Below are 16,701 nucleotides of genomic sequence, written 5' to 3'. Positions count from 1 at the left end.
CTGACAGAAGAGATGAAGACCGTGGCACCTGCTAGTGCAAGGTCTCCTGGTTTCTATGAGTCATGAAGCTTAACCATTACCATTTCCCTCTTTACTCTTTCTCCTTCAGTTACAAATGTTATAAAGTGTACCAAACGTGTGTGTACACAATATGATGACCTCTATCTAACTACAGGTAGTCTCACAGCCAGTCAGAAAGGTTGCACTAAGTAATCTGTAGTCTGTGGTTTGTGCTAGACAACGTCTGCTCCATTTCAGAGCCAGGCAGGTCAACTTCCTTCCCAGAACATCTGCTGTGTGTGTATGTATGAGAGAGAGAGCGCGAGAGAGAGAGAGAGAGAAAGAGAGCATATCTTGGATGAGGCCCATAGATATGGGTCTGTAATGCCCAAAAGCCAAGTTCAAAGCAGGCCTTGAAATGTATGAGTGTAATGTATGTAAAGTAGGTGGATGAGCAGATTTTTTTTAAACATTGGGTATAGTTGTGGATGAGTAAGAACACTGAAAAAAATATAAATGCAGCATGCAACATGCAACAATTTCAAAGATTTTACTGAGTTATATAAGGAAATCAGTCAATTTAAATAAATTAATTAGGCCCTAATCTATGTATTTCACATGACTGGGAATACAGATATGCAATTGTTTGGTCAAAGATACCTTACAAAAAAAATGCAAGGGGGCCTCCCGAGTGGCACAGCATTCTAAGGCACTGCATCTCAGTGCTAGAGGCGTCACTACAGACCTGGGTTTGATCCCAGGCTGTATCACAATTGGCCCAGGGTTGTCCGGATTAGGGGATGGTTTGGCTGTGGGGTTTTACTTGGCTCATTACGCACTAGCGACTCCTTGTGGCGGGCCGGGAGCCTGTAGGCTGACCTCGGTTGTCAGTTAAACAATGTTTCCTCCGACACATTGGTGCGGCTGGCTTCCGGGTTAAACGGGCGGATGTGAAGAAATGCGGTTTGGCGGGTCATGTTTCAGAGGATGGATGATTCGACCTTCACCTCCCGAGCCCGTTGAGGATTTGCAGCGATGATACAAGATCGACATTGGGGAGAATATACAACAACAACAAAAATATAATAAATAAAAATAAGTAGGGATGTGGATCAGAAAACCAGTCAGTGTCTGGTGTGACCACCATTTGCCTCATGCAACGCGACACTTCAAATCAAATCAAAGTTTATTTGTCACGTGCGCTGAGACCTTACAGTGAAATGCTTACTTACAGGCCCCTACCAATAGTGCAAAAAAGGTATTAGGTGAACAATAGGTAGGTAAAGAAATAAAACAACAGTAAAAATACAGGTTATATACAGTAGCGCGGCTATAAAAGTAATGAGGCTACATACAGACACTGGTTAGTCAGACTGATTGAGGTAGTATGTAGATATGGTTAAAGTGACAATGCATATATGATGAACAGAGAGTAGCAGTAGCGTAAAAGAGGGGTTGGCGGGTGGTGGGTGGGACACAATGCAGATAGCCCGGTTAGCCAATGTGCGGGAGCACTGGTTGGTCGGCCCAATTGAGGTAGTATGCACATTAATGTATGGTTAAAGTGACTATGCATATATGATAAACAGAGAGTAGCAGCAGCGTAAAAAGAGGGGTTGGGGGAGGCACACAATGCAAATAGTCCGGGTAGCCATTTGATTACCTGTTCAGGAGTCTTATGGCTTGGGGGTAAAAACAGTTGAGAAGCCTTTTTGTCCTAGACTTGTCACTCGGTACCGCTTGCCATGCGGTAGTAGAGAGAACAGTCTATGACTGGGGTGGCTGGGGTCTTTGACAATTTTTAGGGCCTTCCTCTGACACCGCCTGGTGTAGAGGTCCTGGATGGCAGTGATGTACTGGGCCGTAAGCACTACCCTCTGTAGTGCCTTGCAGTCGGAGGCCGAGCAATTGCCGTATCAGGCAGTGATGCTCTCGATGTTGCAGCTATAGAACCTTTTGAGGATCTCAGAACCCATGCCAAATCTTTTTAGTTTCCTGAGGGAGAATAGACTTTGTCGTGCCCTCTTCACGAATGTCTTGGTGTGTTAGGACCATTCTAGTTTGTTGTTGATGTGGACACCAAGGAACTTGAAGCTCTCAACCTGCTCCACTACATCCCCGTCGATGAGAATGGGGGCATGCTTGGTCCTCCTTTTCTTGTAGTCCACAATAATCTCCTTAGTCTTGGATACGTTGAGGGATAGGTTGTTATTCTGGCACCACCCGGCCAGGTCTCTGACTTCCTCACTATAGGCTGTCTCGTCGTTGTTGGTGATCAGGCATACCACTGTTGTGTCATCTGCAAACTTAATGATGGTGTTGGAGTCATGCCTGGCCATGCAGTCGTGGGTGAACAGGTTGTACAGGAGGGGACTGAGCACGCACCCCTGGGGAGCTCCAGTGTTGAGGATCAGCGTGGCAGATGTGTTGCTGCCTACCCTCAAGCACCTGGGTGTAGCCTGTCAGGAAGTCCAGGATCCAGTTGCAGAAGGAGTCCCATGATCCTTAGCTTAGTGATGAGCTTTGATGGCACTATGGTGTTGAACGCTGAGCTGTAGTCAATGAATAGCATTCTCACGTAAGTGTTCCTTTTGTCCAGGTAGGAAAGGGCAGTGTGGAGTGCAATAGAGATTGCATCATCTGTGGATCTGTTTGGGCGGTATGCAAATTGGAGTGGGTCTAGGGTTTCTGGGATAATGGTGTTGATGTGAGCCATTAACAACCTTTCAAAGCACTTCATGGCTACGGACGTGAGTGCTACGGGTCTGTAGTCATTTAGGCAGGTTGCATGTCCTTTGCATAGAGTTGATCAGGATGTTGATTGTGGCCTGTGGAATGTTGTCCCACTCCTCTTCAAAGGCTGTGCGAAGTTCCTGGATATTTGTGGGAACTGAAACACGCTGTCATACACGTCAATCTAGAGAATCCCAAACATGTTCAATGGGTGACATGTCTGGTGAGTATGCAGGCTATGGAAGAAATGGGACATTTTCAGCTTCCAGGAATTGTGTACAGATCTTTTCGACATGGGGCCATGCATTATCATGCTTAACTATGACATGATGGCGGTGGATGAATGGCACAACAATGGGCCTCAGGATCTCATTACGGTATCTCTGTGCATTCAAATTTCCATCAATAAATATAATTGTGTTCGTTGTCCGTAGCTTATGCCTGCCCCTACCATAACCCCACCCCCACTATGGGGCACTCTGTTCCCAACGTTGACATCAGCAAACCACTCGCCCACACGCCATACCTGCTGTCTGCCATTTGCCCAGTACAGTTGAAACTGGGATTCATCCACGAAGAGCACAGTTCTCCAGCGTGCCAGTTGCCATCGAAGGTGAGCATTTTCCCATTTAAGTTGTTTCCGATGCCGAACTGCAGTCAGGTCAAAACCCTGGGGAGGACAATGGGCACGCAGATGAGCTTCCCTGAGACGGTTTCTGACAGTTTGTGCAGAAGTTCTTCGGTTGTGCAAACCCACAGTTTCATCAGCTGTCCGGGTCGCTGGTCTCAGACGATCCCACAGGTGAAGAAGATGGATGTAGAGGTCCTGGGTTGGCATGGTTACACGTGGTCTGCGGTTGTGAGACCAGTTGAACGTACTGCCAAATTCTCTAAAATGACGTTGGAGGTGTTTTATGGTAGAGAAATTAACATTATTTATCTGGCAACAGCTTTGGTGGACATTCCTGCAGTCGGCATGGCAATTGCATGCTCCCTCAAAACTTGAGACATCTGTGGCATTGTGTTGTGTGACAAAACTGTACATTTTAGAGTGGGCTTTTATTGCCCCCAGCACAAGGTGCACCTGTGTAATGATCATGCTGTTTAATCAGCTTCTTGATATACCACCCCTGTCAGGTGGATGGATTATCTTGGAAAAGGATAAATGCTCACTAACAGGAATGTAAACACATTTGTGCAACAAATTTGAGATAAATAAGCTTTTTATGGAAAATATCTGCAGACTTTTATTTCAGCTCATGAAACATGAGACTAACACTTTACATGTTGCATTTATATTTTTGTTCAGTATGTGTTTGTAAATGTAAGAGTGATATTCAAATCACTATAATTCTTTGATCCTATCATGTGAGATCATACCAATATAGGAACTTCAGGGGAACGTTTCTGAAGTAGAAATAAGGTTTGGTTTAGCTTTGAGTTTCATTTCTCACATGAAGGAGATTGGAGAAAGCCTCTGGTTTCAAACTAGTGACTCAGAATTGGTTGTGTGTTATTTTTCTTATTTCCAAGAGCACCGACTACAGAAACTTCCGAAAATGAAGTATGTAGGTGGTAGGTGGTTGACAATTTGTGAGAACTCAAGGGGAAATGGCTTGTCTATTGAGTTCTGTCTGCCTCCTGCTTCCGTCTTCTCACAACTCACTTGATTTTTTCTATCCAGGAGAAGTCCCTAATCCTCTCTGTCTATTTCTCATTCCATCGCTATCCTCAGGCAATGGTTGGCTTCTTTTTATTAGGAACCTTTATTTTGTACTGTGTGGGACAGATCCAAATTCAAGGTAAGTCTCATCTACAACTACTAGTCAGGGTTGGGGGTATCCCATTTATATTGAATTGAAGTGTAATTTAAAGTGTAATTTAAAATGTAAAATTTGAAGTGTAATTAGGATTTTGCAATTGTTGAATTAGAATTCACTTTCTGAATTGACAAGGCAGACATGGGTAATGGCAGCTCCGTTATGAGAGCCAACACAATCTCCTCAATCTCTGCTGTGTGTCTGAAAGAGTCAGGGGTAATTAAATATTTCACTGTTTTGTTTGGTGTGTCAGGGATCCCCCAAATATGTGTTTCCCAGCCCTCATGTTCAGCCTGCCTGAGGAGCCCTGGATGTGCTTGGTGCAAACACAAGGTCAGCGTTATCATGTATTAACTAGCTTGCTGCTGCTGCCTGTATTTGTTTAAAACTGTATCATGTTTTATCCTTGAGTTTTGCTATACTTTCTCTACTCTTAATTCTTGAACTCAATGGCCTTTGAATGCTTTGTGAGTTGACTTACAACATGTAGGGACAATGACATTAGGGCCACTGTAGGAGCTACTTACAATAGGAGCCGACATACTATAGGTCTTCATTGCGGTCTGAATGGTAATATCCTTGTGCATATTTGGTGAGATCTTAGACAATGATGTCCCATCAAGCTCATGTAAGATAATATATATCTTATTTTTTCAACATGTTCAACAGCTTCTACAGTTTGGCAGACATTTTGCTAACAGTTCCGGGTTGAATTATACAGGACCTTTTATATTTAGCGGTGGAAGAGGTCACGTAACGTGTCAAAATAACAACTCTTTACCTCCTGATGATAAGAGGTGTGAGAGGTTGACTGAAAGACAGTTAGGTCAAGTGAATGTTTCAATTCCTCCTTCACATTGTTATACATTGAAAGAAAAAGGCTATAGGTATCCTCAGCCATTTATACTAGTATCAAATGACTGAAGTATTTATTTTTATTTTATTTTTTATTTCACCTTTATTTAACCAGGTAGGCTAGTTGAGAACACCTTTATTTAACCAGGTAGGCTAGTTGAGAACACCTTTATTTAACCAGGTAGGCTAGTTGAGAACAAGTTCTCATTTGCAACTGCGACCTGGCCAAGATAAATCATAGCAGTGTGAACAGACAACACAGAGTTATACATGGAGTAAACAATTAACAAGTCAATAACACAGTAGAAAAAAAGAGAGTCTATATATACATTTTGTGCAAAAGGCATGAGGAGGTAGGCAAATAATTACAATTTTGCAGATTAACACTGGAGTGATAAATGATCAGATGGTCATGTACAGGTAGAGATATTGGTGTGCAAAAGAGCAGAAAAGTAAATAAATATAAACAGTATGGGGATGAGGTAGGTAAAATTGGGTGGGCTATTTACCGATAGACTATATACAGCTGCAGCGATCGGTTAGCTGCTCAGATAGCAGATGTTTGAAGTTGGTGAGGGAGATAAAAGTCTCCAACTTCAGCGATTTTTGCAATTCCTTCCAGTCACAGGCAGCAGAGAACTGGAACGAAAGGCGGCCAAATGAGGTGTTGGCTTTAGGGATGATCAGTGAGATACACCTGCTGGAGCGCGTGCTACGGGTGGGTGTTGCCATCGTGACCAGTGAACTGAGATAAGGCGGAGCTTTACCTAGCATGGACTTGTAGATGACCTGGAGCCAGTGGGTCTGGCGACGAATATGTAGTGAGGGCCAGCCGACTAGAGCGTACAGGTCGCAGTGGTGGGTTGTATAAGGTGCTTTAGTAACAAAACGGATGGCACTGTGATAAACTGCATCCAGTTTGCTGAGTAGAGTATTGAAAGCTATTTTGTAGATGACATCACCGAAGTCGAGGATCGGTAGGATAGTCAGTTTTACTAGGGTAAGTTTGGCGGCGTGAGTGAAGGAGGCTTTGTTGCGGAATAGAAAGCCGACTCTAGATTTGATTTTAGATTGGAGATGTTTGATATGAGTCTGGAAGGAGAGTTTACAGTCTAGTCAGACACCAAGGTACTTATAGATGTCCACATATTCTAGGTCGGAACCATCCAGGGTGGTGATGCTAGTCGTGCGGGTGCAGGCAGCGAACGGTTGAAAAGCATGCATTTGGTTTTACTAGTGTTTAAGAGCAGCTGGAGGCCACGGAAGGAGTGTTGTATGGCATTGAAGCTCATTTGGAGGTTAGATAGCACAGTGTCCAAGGACGGGCCGGAGCTGTTGGCCGAGGTTGGGGTAGCCAGGAGGAAGGCATGGCCAGCCATTGAGAAATGCTTGTTGAAGTTTTCGATCATCATGGATTTATCGGTGGTGACCATGATACCTAGCCTCAGTGCAGTGGGCAGCTGGGAGGAGGTGCTCTTGTTCTCCATGGACTTCACAGTGTCCCAGAACTTTTTGGAGTTAGAGCTACAGGATGCAAATTTCTGCCTGAAGAAGCTGGCCTTTGCTTTCCTGACTGACTGCGTGTATTGGTTCCTGACTTCCCTGAACAGTTGCGTATCGCGGGGACTATTCGATGCTATTGCAGTCCGCCACAGGATGTTTTTGTGCTGGTCGAGGGCAGTCAGGTCTGGAGTGAACCAAGGGCTATATCTGTTCTTAGTTCTGCATTTTTTGAACGGAGCATGCTTATCTAAAATGGTGAGGAAGTTACTTTTAAAGAATGACCAGGCATCCTCAACTGACAGGATGAGGTCAATATCCTTCCAGGATACCCGGGCCAGGTCGATTAGAAAGGCCTGCTCACAGAAGTGTTTTAGGGAGCGTTTGACAGTGATGAGGGGTGGTCGTTTGACTGCGGATCCGTAGCGGATACATTATCCCACTGGGCACAGACGTCAGTTCAACATATTGTTTTGATTTACATTTGGTTGAGTTGGCAGCTAACGTGAATGCAATGTGAAATCAACGAAACATTTTACCATGTCATTGGATTTAGGTTCAAAGTTGGGTGAAAAAAAATATTAAATGCACTTACGCTGATGACTATGCAAACCCAATTAGTTTTCCACGTTGATTCAACGTCATCACATAGATTTTTGGGGTTGAAATGACATGGAACAATGTTCATTCAACCAGTTTTTGACCAGTGGGATGGGACTGTATAACCCTTTTGGATCCAGGTAAAAAAAAACGTTGGGTTCTGTTTAGAACTGTTTGCACGTAGGGTTCTACATGGAACACAAAATAGTTTTACCTGGAACCAAAAAGGGTCGATATTTTAATTGTGTATTGTGCTGCTGCAGCTCTCTGTTATTTCTTATGACAGCGTCATGCTACTGGTGTCAGACTCACTTCCGTCTTTCTATTTCCACGTTCATCTCCTGCACATTTTACTTTCAATACTTTAAATTAGCTGTATTTTTTTCTCTGTGTCATTTTGTTGTTGACTGCTTTTTTTCTACATGAATCAAGATATTCAAATGTTTGTTGGCTTTTGACTTCTTCTCTGTCATTTCTCCTTGCAATCTAACCCTTTCTCGGTCTAATCTATAGGTCCTATGTATCATAATCACATGTCCCATATATGATATATGTTTAAAAATAAAAACAATGTTTTTGTGTAAGAATTCTAAGCCTAAAACAGAGATGTAACCCCATCTGTTTAACTGACAAGAGGCAGGCCCACATGATAACCTGGCACCCCACTGGTATGAGTCAGTGTTTAATTGTCTATATCATTAGTCCAACACACTGAACTAAGACCATAATACCTATCCTCCTGACAGGATTTCCTGAAGTCTGGGGAGTCCACTGAGCGGAGGTGTGACACTGCTGAGTCTCTGAGGACCAGAGGCTGTGAGCAGACAGACATCATCAACCCCCAATCAGAACTGGTCTTCCTAAAGAACAATGAGCTCAGCAGCGACCCAGACAATGTGGTCCAGCTTAAGCCACAAAACCTCCTCTTCAAACTCAGAGTCGGTGAGAATTATATGACTCGTACACAGCAGCTGCTCAGTATTTCTCAGTGAACAAGCAAGGACAGGTCCAAATCTGAAATTCTTTGTGGTGCTTTATTGATCCTTTATTAAGGAGTGTGAAGTACTAGACATAACAGTACTAGTCTCCTATTGATGCATGCTTTGCCACAACTGTACTAACTGACCCGTCTGGTTTCAGGAGTCCCTCAGACCTTCAGTGTGTCATTCAAGAGAGCCGAGGGCTACCCCATAGACCTGTACTACCTAATGGACCTGTCCTTCTCCATGAGGGACGACCTGGACACCATCAAGAATCTGGGCCAGGAAATCCTCTCTACGCTAAAAAACGTCACCAATAAGGTCCGCATAGGTGAGTGCTGAGGAGACAGACTTTTGCAGAAGTAAGGATTTCAAGTTAGGATTTAATCAACTGTGTGTAGTCATCTGACTATGCCACCTATCCTCATTTTGTCCATCTCCATCCCTCGCCTCTCTCCCTATCAGGCTTTGGCTCATTTGTGGACAAGGTGGCTCTGCCGTATGTCAGCCAGGTTAAGGACAAGAAGAACAACCCCTGCCCCAGCCGCCTGTACACCTGTCAACCTGCCTTCAGCTTCCAGAACATTCTGGGACTAACCCAAGACGTGGCTGAGTTCAAGACCAGGGTCAGCAACCAGATCATCTCTGGAAACCTGGACTCCCCCGAGTCTGGCTTTGACGCCATCATGCAGGCAGCTGTCTGCCAGGTAGGACTGTCATACATGACCAAACACAGTTACCTCTGTATAGAGGCTAGGATGTCTACAACCAATGCGGTCTCAGAGCATTTAGTAGTAAATCCGAGACATTCCATTTTGTATGATATGTTACGAATTGCAATTCAAATGATATGTTACGAATTGCAATTCATACGATATCTTACGAATTTGCAAAGTGTACGATATGCTACGAATTTTCAAAACGTATCATATGTTACAAATTCCATTTTGTTGTGGCTAATGTTAGCTAGGGATGGCTAGCTAGGTGGCTAACGTTAGCTAGGTTAGGGGTTGGGGGTTAAGGTTAGGGTTAGGATTTAGCTAAAATGATTAGGGGAAGGGTTAGCTAACATGCTAAGTAGTTGCAAAGTCTAAAAAGTAGGAAGTAGTTGCAAAGTTACTAAAATGCTGAAATTGTCCGTAATGAGATTCATATATACGCCCACCCATCCACTCCGACCAACCACCCTCCTTTCGTTTTTGCCTTAAGTAACCTTCCGTCTTGCGAAATCATACCAAACGTTACATATCATATTAATGTGAATGCCCCGGATTTACATTTACTATGTTACGTTTAGTCGAGGAGACCAGTCTGCTACAACGTATGTCTACAATGTCCATTTCTATTTCTCTCCCTTTCTCTCTCTCCCTCTCTCCCTCCCTCCCTCCAGGGTGTGATTGGTTGGAACAATGTCACCCGGATCCTGGTTTACACGTCAGATGACACCTTCCACATTGCCGGGGACGGCAGGCTGGCTGGGATATTCGAACCTAATGATGGGAAGTGTCATCTCAATGGCAGCGGCTTCTACGATGGCACTAAATATGTGAGTTATCAACAGAGGGGTGGGATGATCAACACTTAGAAGAAGTGAGCTTGTTTCAGTGACATTTGTTGTGGAAGAGCTGGGCAACTACGACACCTTTCTGTGGTTATTTAATCTACTTCCTATGTGTCTAAGGACTACCCATCGGTTGGCCAGCTCGCCAGGGTCCTGGCAGCCAATAACATCCAGCTCATCTTTGCTGTCACCGAGGACAGTGTTGCTGCCTACAAGGTCAGGACTGATAGGAGAGATAGTTTGTTAAAGCAAATTTTAAAAGTTCACAAAATGTTTAACCTCTGTATTTCTACCTTCACCCCGTCTCTCTCTATTGTGCCCATACCTAAACAAACACACATATACACACACACACACTTTTCTAGGCATTGAGTAAACTAATCCCTCAGTCAGTGCTGGGAGTCCTGAAGAATGACTCCAGCAACGTGGTCCAGCTCATCTTAGAGGCCTACAGTGTGAGTATCTCAACGGTCTCAAGCCTAGAACACAGTTGACAATAATTAGTGCCAAGCTCCTGAAAAATTGTCAAATACTTCAATGGCAAAAGGCTGCAATGACCAATAAAATGCATATTCAAAAGAGGACATAAAATCATGTCTGTGGTTATGGCCATGACTCACACAGCAGACTAAAATAGTGGAACCAGCTCCCATACGTATTTTCACTGGAATCCCTGGCCTCATGGTTAGCTAGTGACGGATATAGTGTGTGCTATGCTCGCACAAGTAGAAAAATATACTGGCAAATTATGTGTCAATCTTCCTAGTGGTAAAGTTAAGGTTTCATACATGATAGACCTACATTTCTCTAGGTATTTAAGACATTTAGGCCTAGAGAAATATAAACTACTTTTTAAATGTATTACTTACAAATTACTTGCAATGAAATTCCATTCATTGGACACATAGACAAACATGTAAAATCATCAACTCTCCTATCTATAGTAATGCATACTGTTCACAGAACCTGTCCTCCACTATCTTATTGGAGCACCATGGAGCCCCCTCAGGTCTGGACGTGACCTACAGATCCCACTGCACCCCTGCAGAAGGGGACAACACCCCGTGGCAGAGGAGGGGCGAGTGCATGAACGTCAAGCTCAACCAGCAGGTCTGGCACAAAGCAGGGGTGGAGGGCAAAAACAAGATGTGAACAAGGAAAGCAAGGCTCATGTCTTTAATGGATTTAGTCATGTAATATATGTAGTTATGTAATAGTTGTTCACTTGAAATCAATGGCAGAAAACAACAAAACCAGCATACACTGGGTTTATTTAATGGTATACTGTATAGTACTTGTGTTACAGACCAATTGATTGTGTATTATCCTCTCCATTGCACCCAGGTTGACTTCACAGTGAGTCTGAATATTTCAATGTCTGAAGGAGAATGTCTGAAGGAGAAGAAGCAGTTTTTCCTCAAACTGCAGGGCATCAGCGAGACCCTGAAGGTCTCCGTGGAAACCCTGTGTGACTGTGACTGCCATGACAGAGAACAGCAGTCCACACACTGCAATGAAAAGGGAACGCTCAACTGCGGAATCTGCAGGCAAGTCTGCAGGCGAGAACTCACAGCACCTCCTGGTTGGTGAGATAGAGAACTGTGCTTACAAATTGCACACAGTAAGGGAAACAGCTGCAGACTGCAGTTTGACTGTTACCACATAGCAGTAAACAAGTTTCTATAGTTAAAGAAATGTATCAAATATAAAAGTTCTCAGAATCAAAACTTGTGGGGATTCAAGTTAATAGTTTTCCATTGTTACAGTGATTAAAGTGTTTTTGAGGTACTGATGAGTAGGGCTAGAAGTCTTCCCTGATTACGTGACCTGACCAGAAAAAAACTCCTAGCCCAAATTAAGTCCCAGCATGTCCCGTTTTTTGTTGCTTTACCCAATTTTTTTCATTGTTTTTGTAAAATACTGTGCCCTTTAGCTGTGACGAGGATCATCTGGGTCAAAGGTGTGAGTGTGAGCAGCCTAAGGACATGATCTCTGCCGACTCTATGGACACAACATGTCGCCAGGACAGCTCCCCGCTGCTATGTAGCGGGCACGGGAGCTGTGAGTGTGGCATATGTGTGTGCCAGGGCACCCACCGTGGGGATTTCTGCCAATGTGATGACAACAGCTGTGACCGCCACAACAACATGCTCTGCAGTGGTGAGTAAACTAAAACAGTTAGTTCAGGCCATGCATTTTGATTGGTTAAGAATGTGTTCCTTATAGCTGCACCTTATTGGAGCCCATTTTTCAGCTGTGTTTGACAACGTTTGCCGCCTGTCTCCTGCAGGTAATGGGCAGTGTGACTGTGGAACATGTAAGTGTCATGCCAACTACACAGGCTCTGCGTGTGACTGTTCCACCCTCACCGACCAGTGCAGGACTGCTGGGAAGCTGTGCAATGGCCAGGGAACATGCCAGTGTAACCAGTGCCAGTGCAACAATGACTTCTTTGGCATGAGCTGCTCAAAGATTGCTAATGCATGCGCAAAATTCCTGTGAGTACAAGAAAATAACTTAGTCATTTTGGATTGAGTTTCCAGGTTGCTAAAGTTTAGTACTTCAATTGTGACCTTACAGGAACACTTTACATTACAATAATGCAGTGTCTGTGCCTGTGTACCTTCAGTATGTCTGTTAACCTGTCTTTGTGTAACATTTCCAGGGCCTGTGTGACGTGTGAATTGGCCAATAAGGAAAGTGACGGACTAAAGAGTAACTGTAGCCGACCATGTGGCTCAGTCAAGCCCACTTGGGTTGAGGGACCCCAGGAGTTCCCCTGCAGAGAAGACACCATCTCCTACAAAGTGGAGCTGTTCCCTGACGGCAACATCCTGGTCCTCTACGCAGATCTGCCCCGTGATTATCCTTTATTTTCAAGATTTTAACATGGCTATGTATCCAACTGGCTTACAGTTTTTACCATTTCTATTCTCACTGCTCATTGGAGCAATTAATAATATTGCTAGCTCTTAGGCACACCTAAAAAAGATCACTCCTATGACATCCTTATTCTGCGTATATGGACCTATTCTGCTATAGTTGTTTGATCAAAGATGCTTTGCGTTAGACAAAAAGTCAGGACTCATGTTCTACTACAAACTCTTCCTCTTCACATCCCTGGCAGGCTCTGTTGACAAGACTTATGTGATCATTGGCAGCTCGGTGTCCAGCATCATCTTCATTGGGATCGCAGTGATCCTCATCAGCTGGCTGATGCTGGAGTTCCACTACCGGAGAGAGTACGCCAGCTTCCTCAAAGCAACGGAGACTGTAGTCTGGAAAAATGTGAGAGAAAGAACAGTATACACATGACAACGAATCACCATGATATGTCAAATAGGCTAGATGTCTCTGCGTTAACTGGTCGTTTCTCATAACCAAATATCTGTCCATTGTTCTCAGTCTCATAGTTTATTGTATGAATAGAATAGTGGATTTCTTTATTATTTGTGAATGTGTTTGTCCTTCTTATTGTTGTTTTCTCATGTTTTTAAAGCAAATCATCAACTTAAGGAGTCTTTAATGCAAGATTTATAATGTTAAGTGTTGGTTGTTGATAACATGATGCTCGCTCTGTACTAAACTTATCTCTTGTTGGTCCTTTGTGTTTCAGATCGAAAATCCTTTGTTCCAGGACGCCACAACCATAGTTATGAACCCCATACACATTCAAGAGGACTGATCCAAACCCATTCAACTCTGAAGCCAACCAACACTTTAATTCAGGAAAATCTGTTACATACAGTAATAAGCGAAAGCGGGACCATAAACTGATCCTAACTTCTAGAAGAGGAACCGCTTGTTCCTTTATCCACATTAATTGGAAAAATTCAATGAGCCGATTTGTATAATAAATATAAATTTGAAGGGCTAAAATTATAAAATATTAGAATATTGAATCTCCCTAAAGGCTTAAGTCATATAAAAGTTATACTTAAATCATAACTGGTTCTCTAGCAGATTAGTAAGAATGGCTCACCCCTTGTTCAAAAATGGCCTTTTTCCCTTTGTCCAGATTATAACCTCTCACTTTCGGTTATTTTAAAATGAAAACCTCTCCAAAATATCCCTATTTTTGAAACAAGCCGTAGAAAGACGGTTACAATTTCAGTTTCATTTTTCCTACCGAACCACATGACCTTTGGAGGTGTTCAGAACCAGGTTAAGGGCAGAGAAAGCTTGTTGGACACTAAGAAAGCTTTGTTGAGCTTTTAACACATAATCCAAGGAGGGGCCAGTTTAGAATAAAACTGCTTCCTACTGCTTGACCTATGTTGTTGATGTAAATTGTATTAGGGGGAATACAACCATCCCAGCTCTACAGATTTTGCTGCGAAGAGACAGAATCATTAGATAAATTGTTTTGGTACTGCTCATATGTATGTAGCTTGTTTTTGGTTACAAGTTCAGGAATGGCTGAAAAATCACACCATAGTCAATCAATCAATAATATAATACAAATTTTAATCTTTAATTTACCATCTGTAGATACCAATGGCGGTCGGTGCCGTTTAAGATTAGGGAGGACAATATTTTTTTATGAGCATGGTCTTATTTCTAGCCTACGAATGAAAGTTTACAACAGGTCAAGAGAAAAATGTGAGTAATCAAGGTGACAGACAGTGACATAATCAATACCGCCTTGCACACTCTTGCCTGCTTCTAGCTGATCTAGAGTGTAATTATTAGTCCAAAAAGTTGCAAACAAAAGTTTCTATTGGACAAATCCAAGTATGTTTATCCCCAGGTGAAAAACCTTTCCAAGTCAAACCTTCATATCAGAACTGCTAACCGCTACACACATCCTACGTCGTTGTCACCATATTAGCTAATGTCATAGTCAACATGGCTACTAGAACTAATGATTTAGTAAACACGCTACAATCATGCAGTGCAGTGAACAGCAAGCAGTTTAGCAGTTACACTGGGGGGGCCCAGTGGCAATACATTCATAAAACCGAAAACGTACGTTGCGTTGGAAGAGTTCCCGTGTTGGATATCCTGAACCAGCTAGCTAACATAGCATCCATCTCTGTTTGAGCCAGGTGTTTGAATAGGCTAAATTAGCTAGCTGCCTTAGCTAACTAAGTAAGTGAAAGTGAATATAATACAACTAAATAGAATTCTCTCTCTCTCTCTCTCTTGCTTCTCCTTCATTTTTTGAGAAATGAATTTGTTCAAAACTGTTCAGGTTTTGTATTGAATTCAATGTACCCAGAGGAGGACGGACACTAGCTATAAAATGTACCATGTCCGTAAAATGTTTATAGTATGTTTAAGCTGGAAGTAGAAGTCTAAGTATTGTTATCCATTAGTTTATTCCAATTATGGGTGTGGTGGTAGGGTTAGGGAGAATAATACATAAGGGCTTTTTATTTATTTATTATTATGCAGCAAACATCAGATACAGCCAGCTCTTTGCATTCCGGCGGAAGTAATTCATTGTCAATGGAGCAGTCCGCAATGCTATGTTGGGGGTGCTGCACTAAGCTGCGGTGAGTTCGATGTACCATATGCTTTCAGTATTTTAAACATGTGCATTGCTTTACTGTATGGTGATACAAACAGAAGTAGGTCTAAACACACAGACTCCAACTAGCAAGCTTTTAGCTAGTTGAAAAGCGAAGCACTTGCGTCAAGTAAGGAAAAACAAAACGAATATGCCTCTGGTGGACATCAGGCAACAAATGACATTGTCATGAGAACATTACAAAATGCTTAGATAGATAAAATGTTCTGAAGCTTGGTATGAAATCTTGTGAAGTGTCATTCCTTTCCAGTTTGTGCACATGGTATTGCATTACATTCAGTTTTTCTTAATGAATTATTTTTGTGTTTTTAAATATAGCTGTGATGTGGGATAATGTTCTTGTTAGTATGTTTCTCAATATTATTACATAAAGTATTCTCTGTACAGTGTATTCATTATATAGGCCTATGTGGCCATTGTCTGTGTCATTGAAATCATATAGTACCGTTTTTAATAATAAATGCCTGGATTGTACCGTATTTGCCCATTATTCTTTTCAAAATTCTTCAAGCTCCATCAAATTACTTGTTGAGTATTGCTAGACGAACATTTTCAAGTCTTACCACAGATTTTCAAGCAGGTTTAAGTCAAAACTGTAACTCGGCCTCTCAGAAACATTCATGGTCTTCTTGGTAAGCAAGTCCAGTGTAGATTTGGCCTTGTGTTTTCCAATCAGATTAAATGAAATTATCATCAAATGTATTTATAAAGCCCTATTTACATCAGCAGATGTTGCAAAGTGCTTATTGTCCTGCTGAAAGGTGACTTCATATCCCAGTGTCTGGTGGAAAGCAGACTGGTTTAGCTCTAGGATTTTGCCTGTGCTTAACTCCATTACACTTATTTTTTATCCTTAAAATCTCCCCAGTCCTTAACAATTACAAGCATACCCATAACATATCCACTATGCTTGAAAATATAGAGAGTGGTACTCAGTAACGTGTTGTATTGTATTTGCCCAAAACACAACTTTTTGTATTCAGGACAAAATGTTAATTGCTTTGCCAATTTTCTTTGCAGCATTACTTTGGTGGAACTTTGCAAACTGTTGGAATATTTTTTCTGTCCTTCTTTTCACTCTGTCAATTAGGTTAGTATTGTGGGGTAACTACAATGTTG

At 42.5% G+C, this 16,701-nt stretch overlaps 1 protein-coding gene across 1 annotated transcript; it reads left to right on the top strand.

Annotated features, from left to right (window-relative positions):
* The first annotated feature begins 4,057 nt into the window (after positions 1–4,057).
* On the top strand, positions 4,058–16,056 carry LOC110528101 (integrin beta-7). Its single transcript, XM_021609919.2, has 15 exons — positions 4,058–4,535; positions 4,807–4,886; positions 8,255–8,450; positions 8,649–8,819; positions 8,954–9,195; positions 9,879–10,034; positions 10,170–10,265; positions 10,415–10,504; positions 11,013–11,159; positions 11,394–11,596; positions 11,983–12,209; positions 12,340–12,547; positions 12,715–12,908; positions 13,177–13,337; positions 13,666–16,056. Exons 1-15 carry the CDS (start codon positions 4,472–4,474, stop codon positions 13,732–13,734), a joined length of 2,304 nt encoding a protein of 767 aa, XP_021465594.2. The 5' UTR covers positions 4,058–4,471; the 3' UTR covers positions 13,735–16,056.
* The last annotated feature ends 645 nt before the right edge of the window (positions 16,057–16,701 follow it).

The sequence above is a fragment of the Oncorhynchus mykiss genome, chromosome 7 (genome assembly GCF_013265735.2).
Source record: "Oncorhynchus mykiss isolate Arlee chromosome 7, USDA_OmykA_1.1, whole genome shotgun sequence".
NCBI classification, from domain to species: domain Eukaryota; kingdom Metazoa; phylum Chordata; class Actinopteri; order Salmoniformes; family Salmonidae; genus Oncorhynchus; species Oncorhynchus mykiss.
Note: the sequence above shows the minus strand (reverse complement) of the source record. Positions and strands in the feature narration are given on the sequence as shown.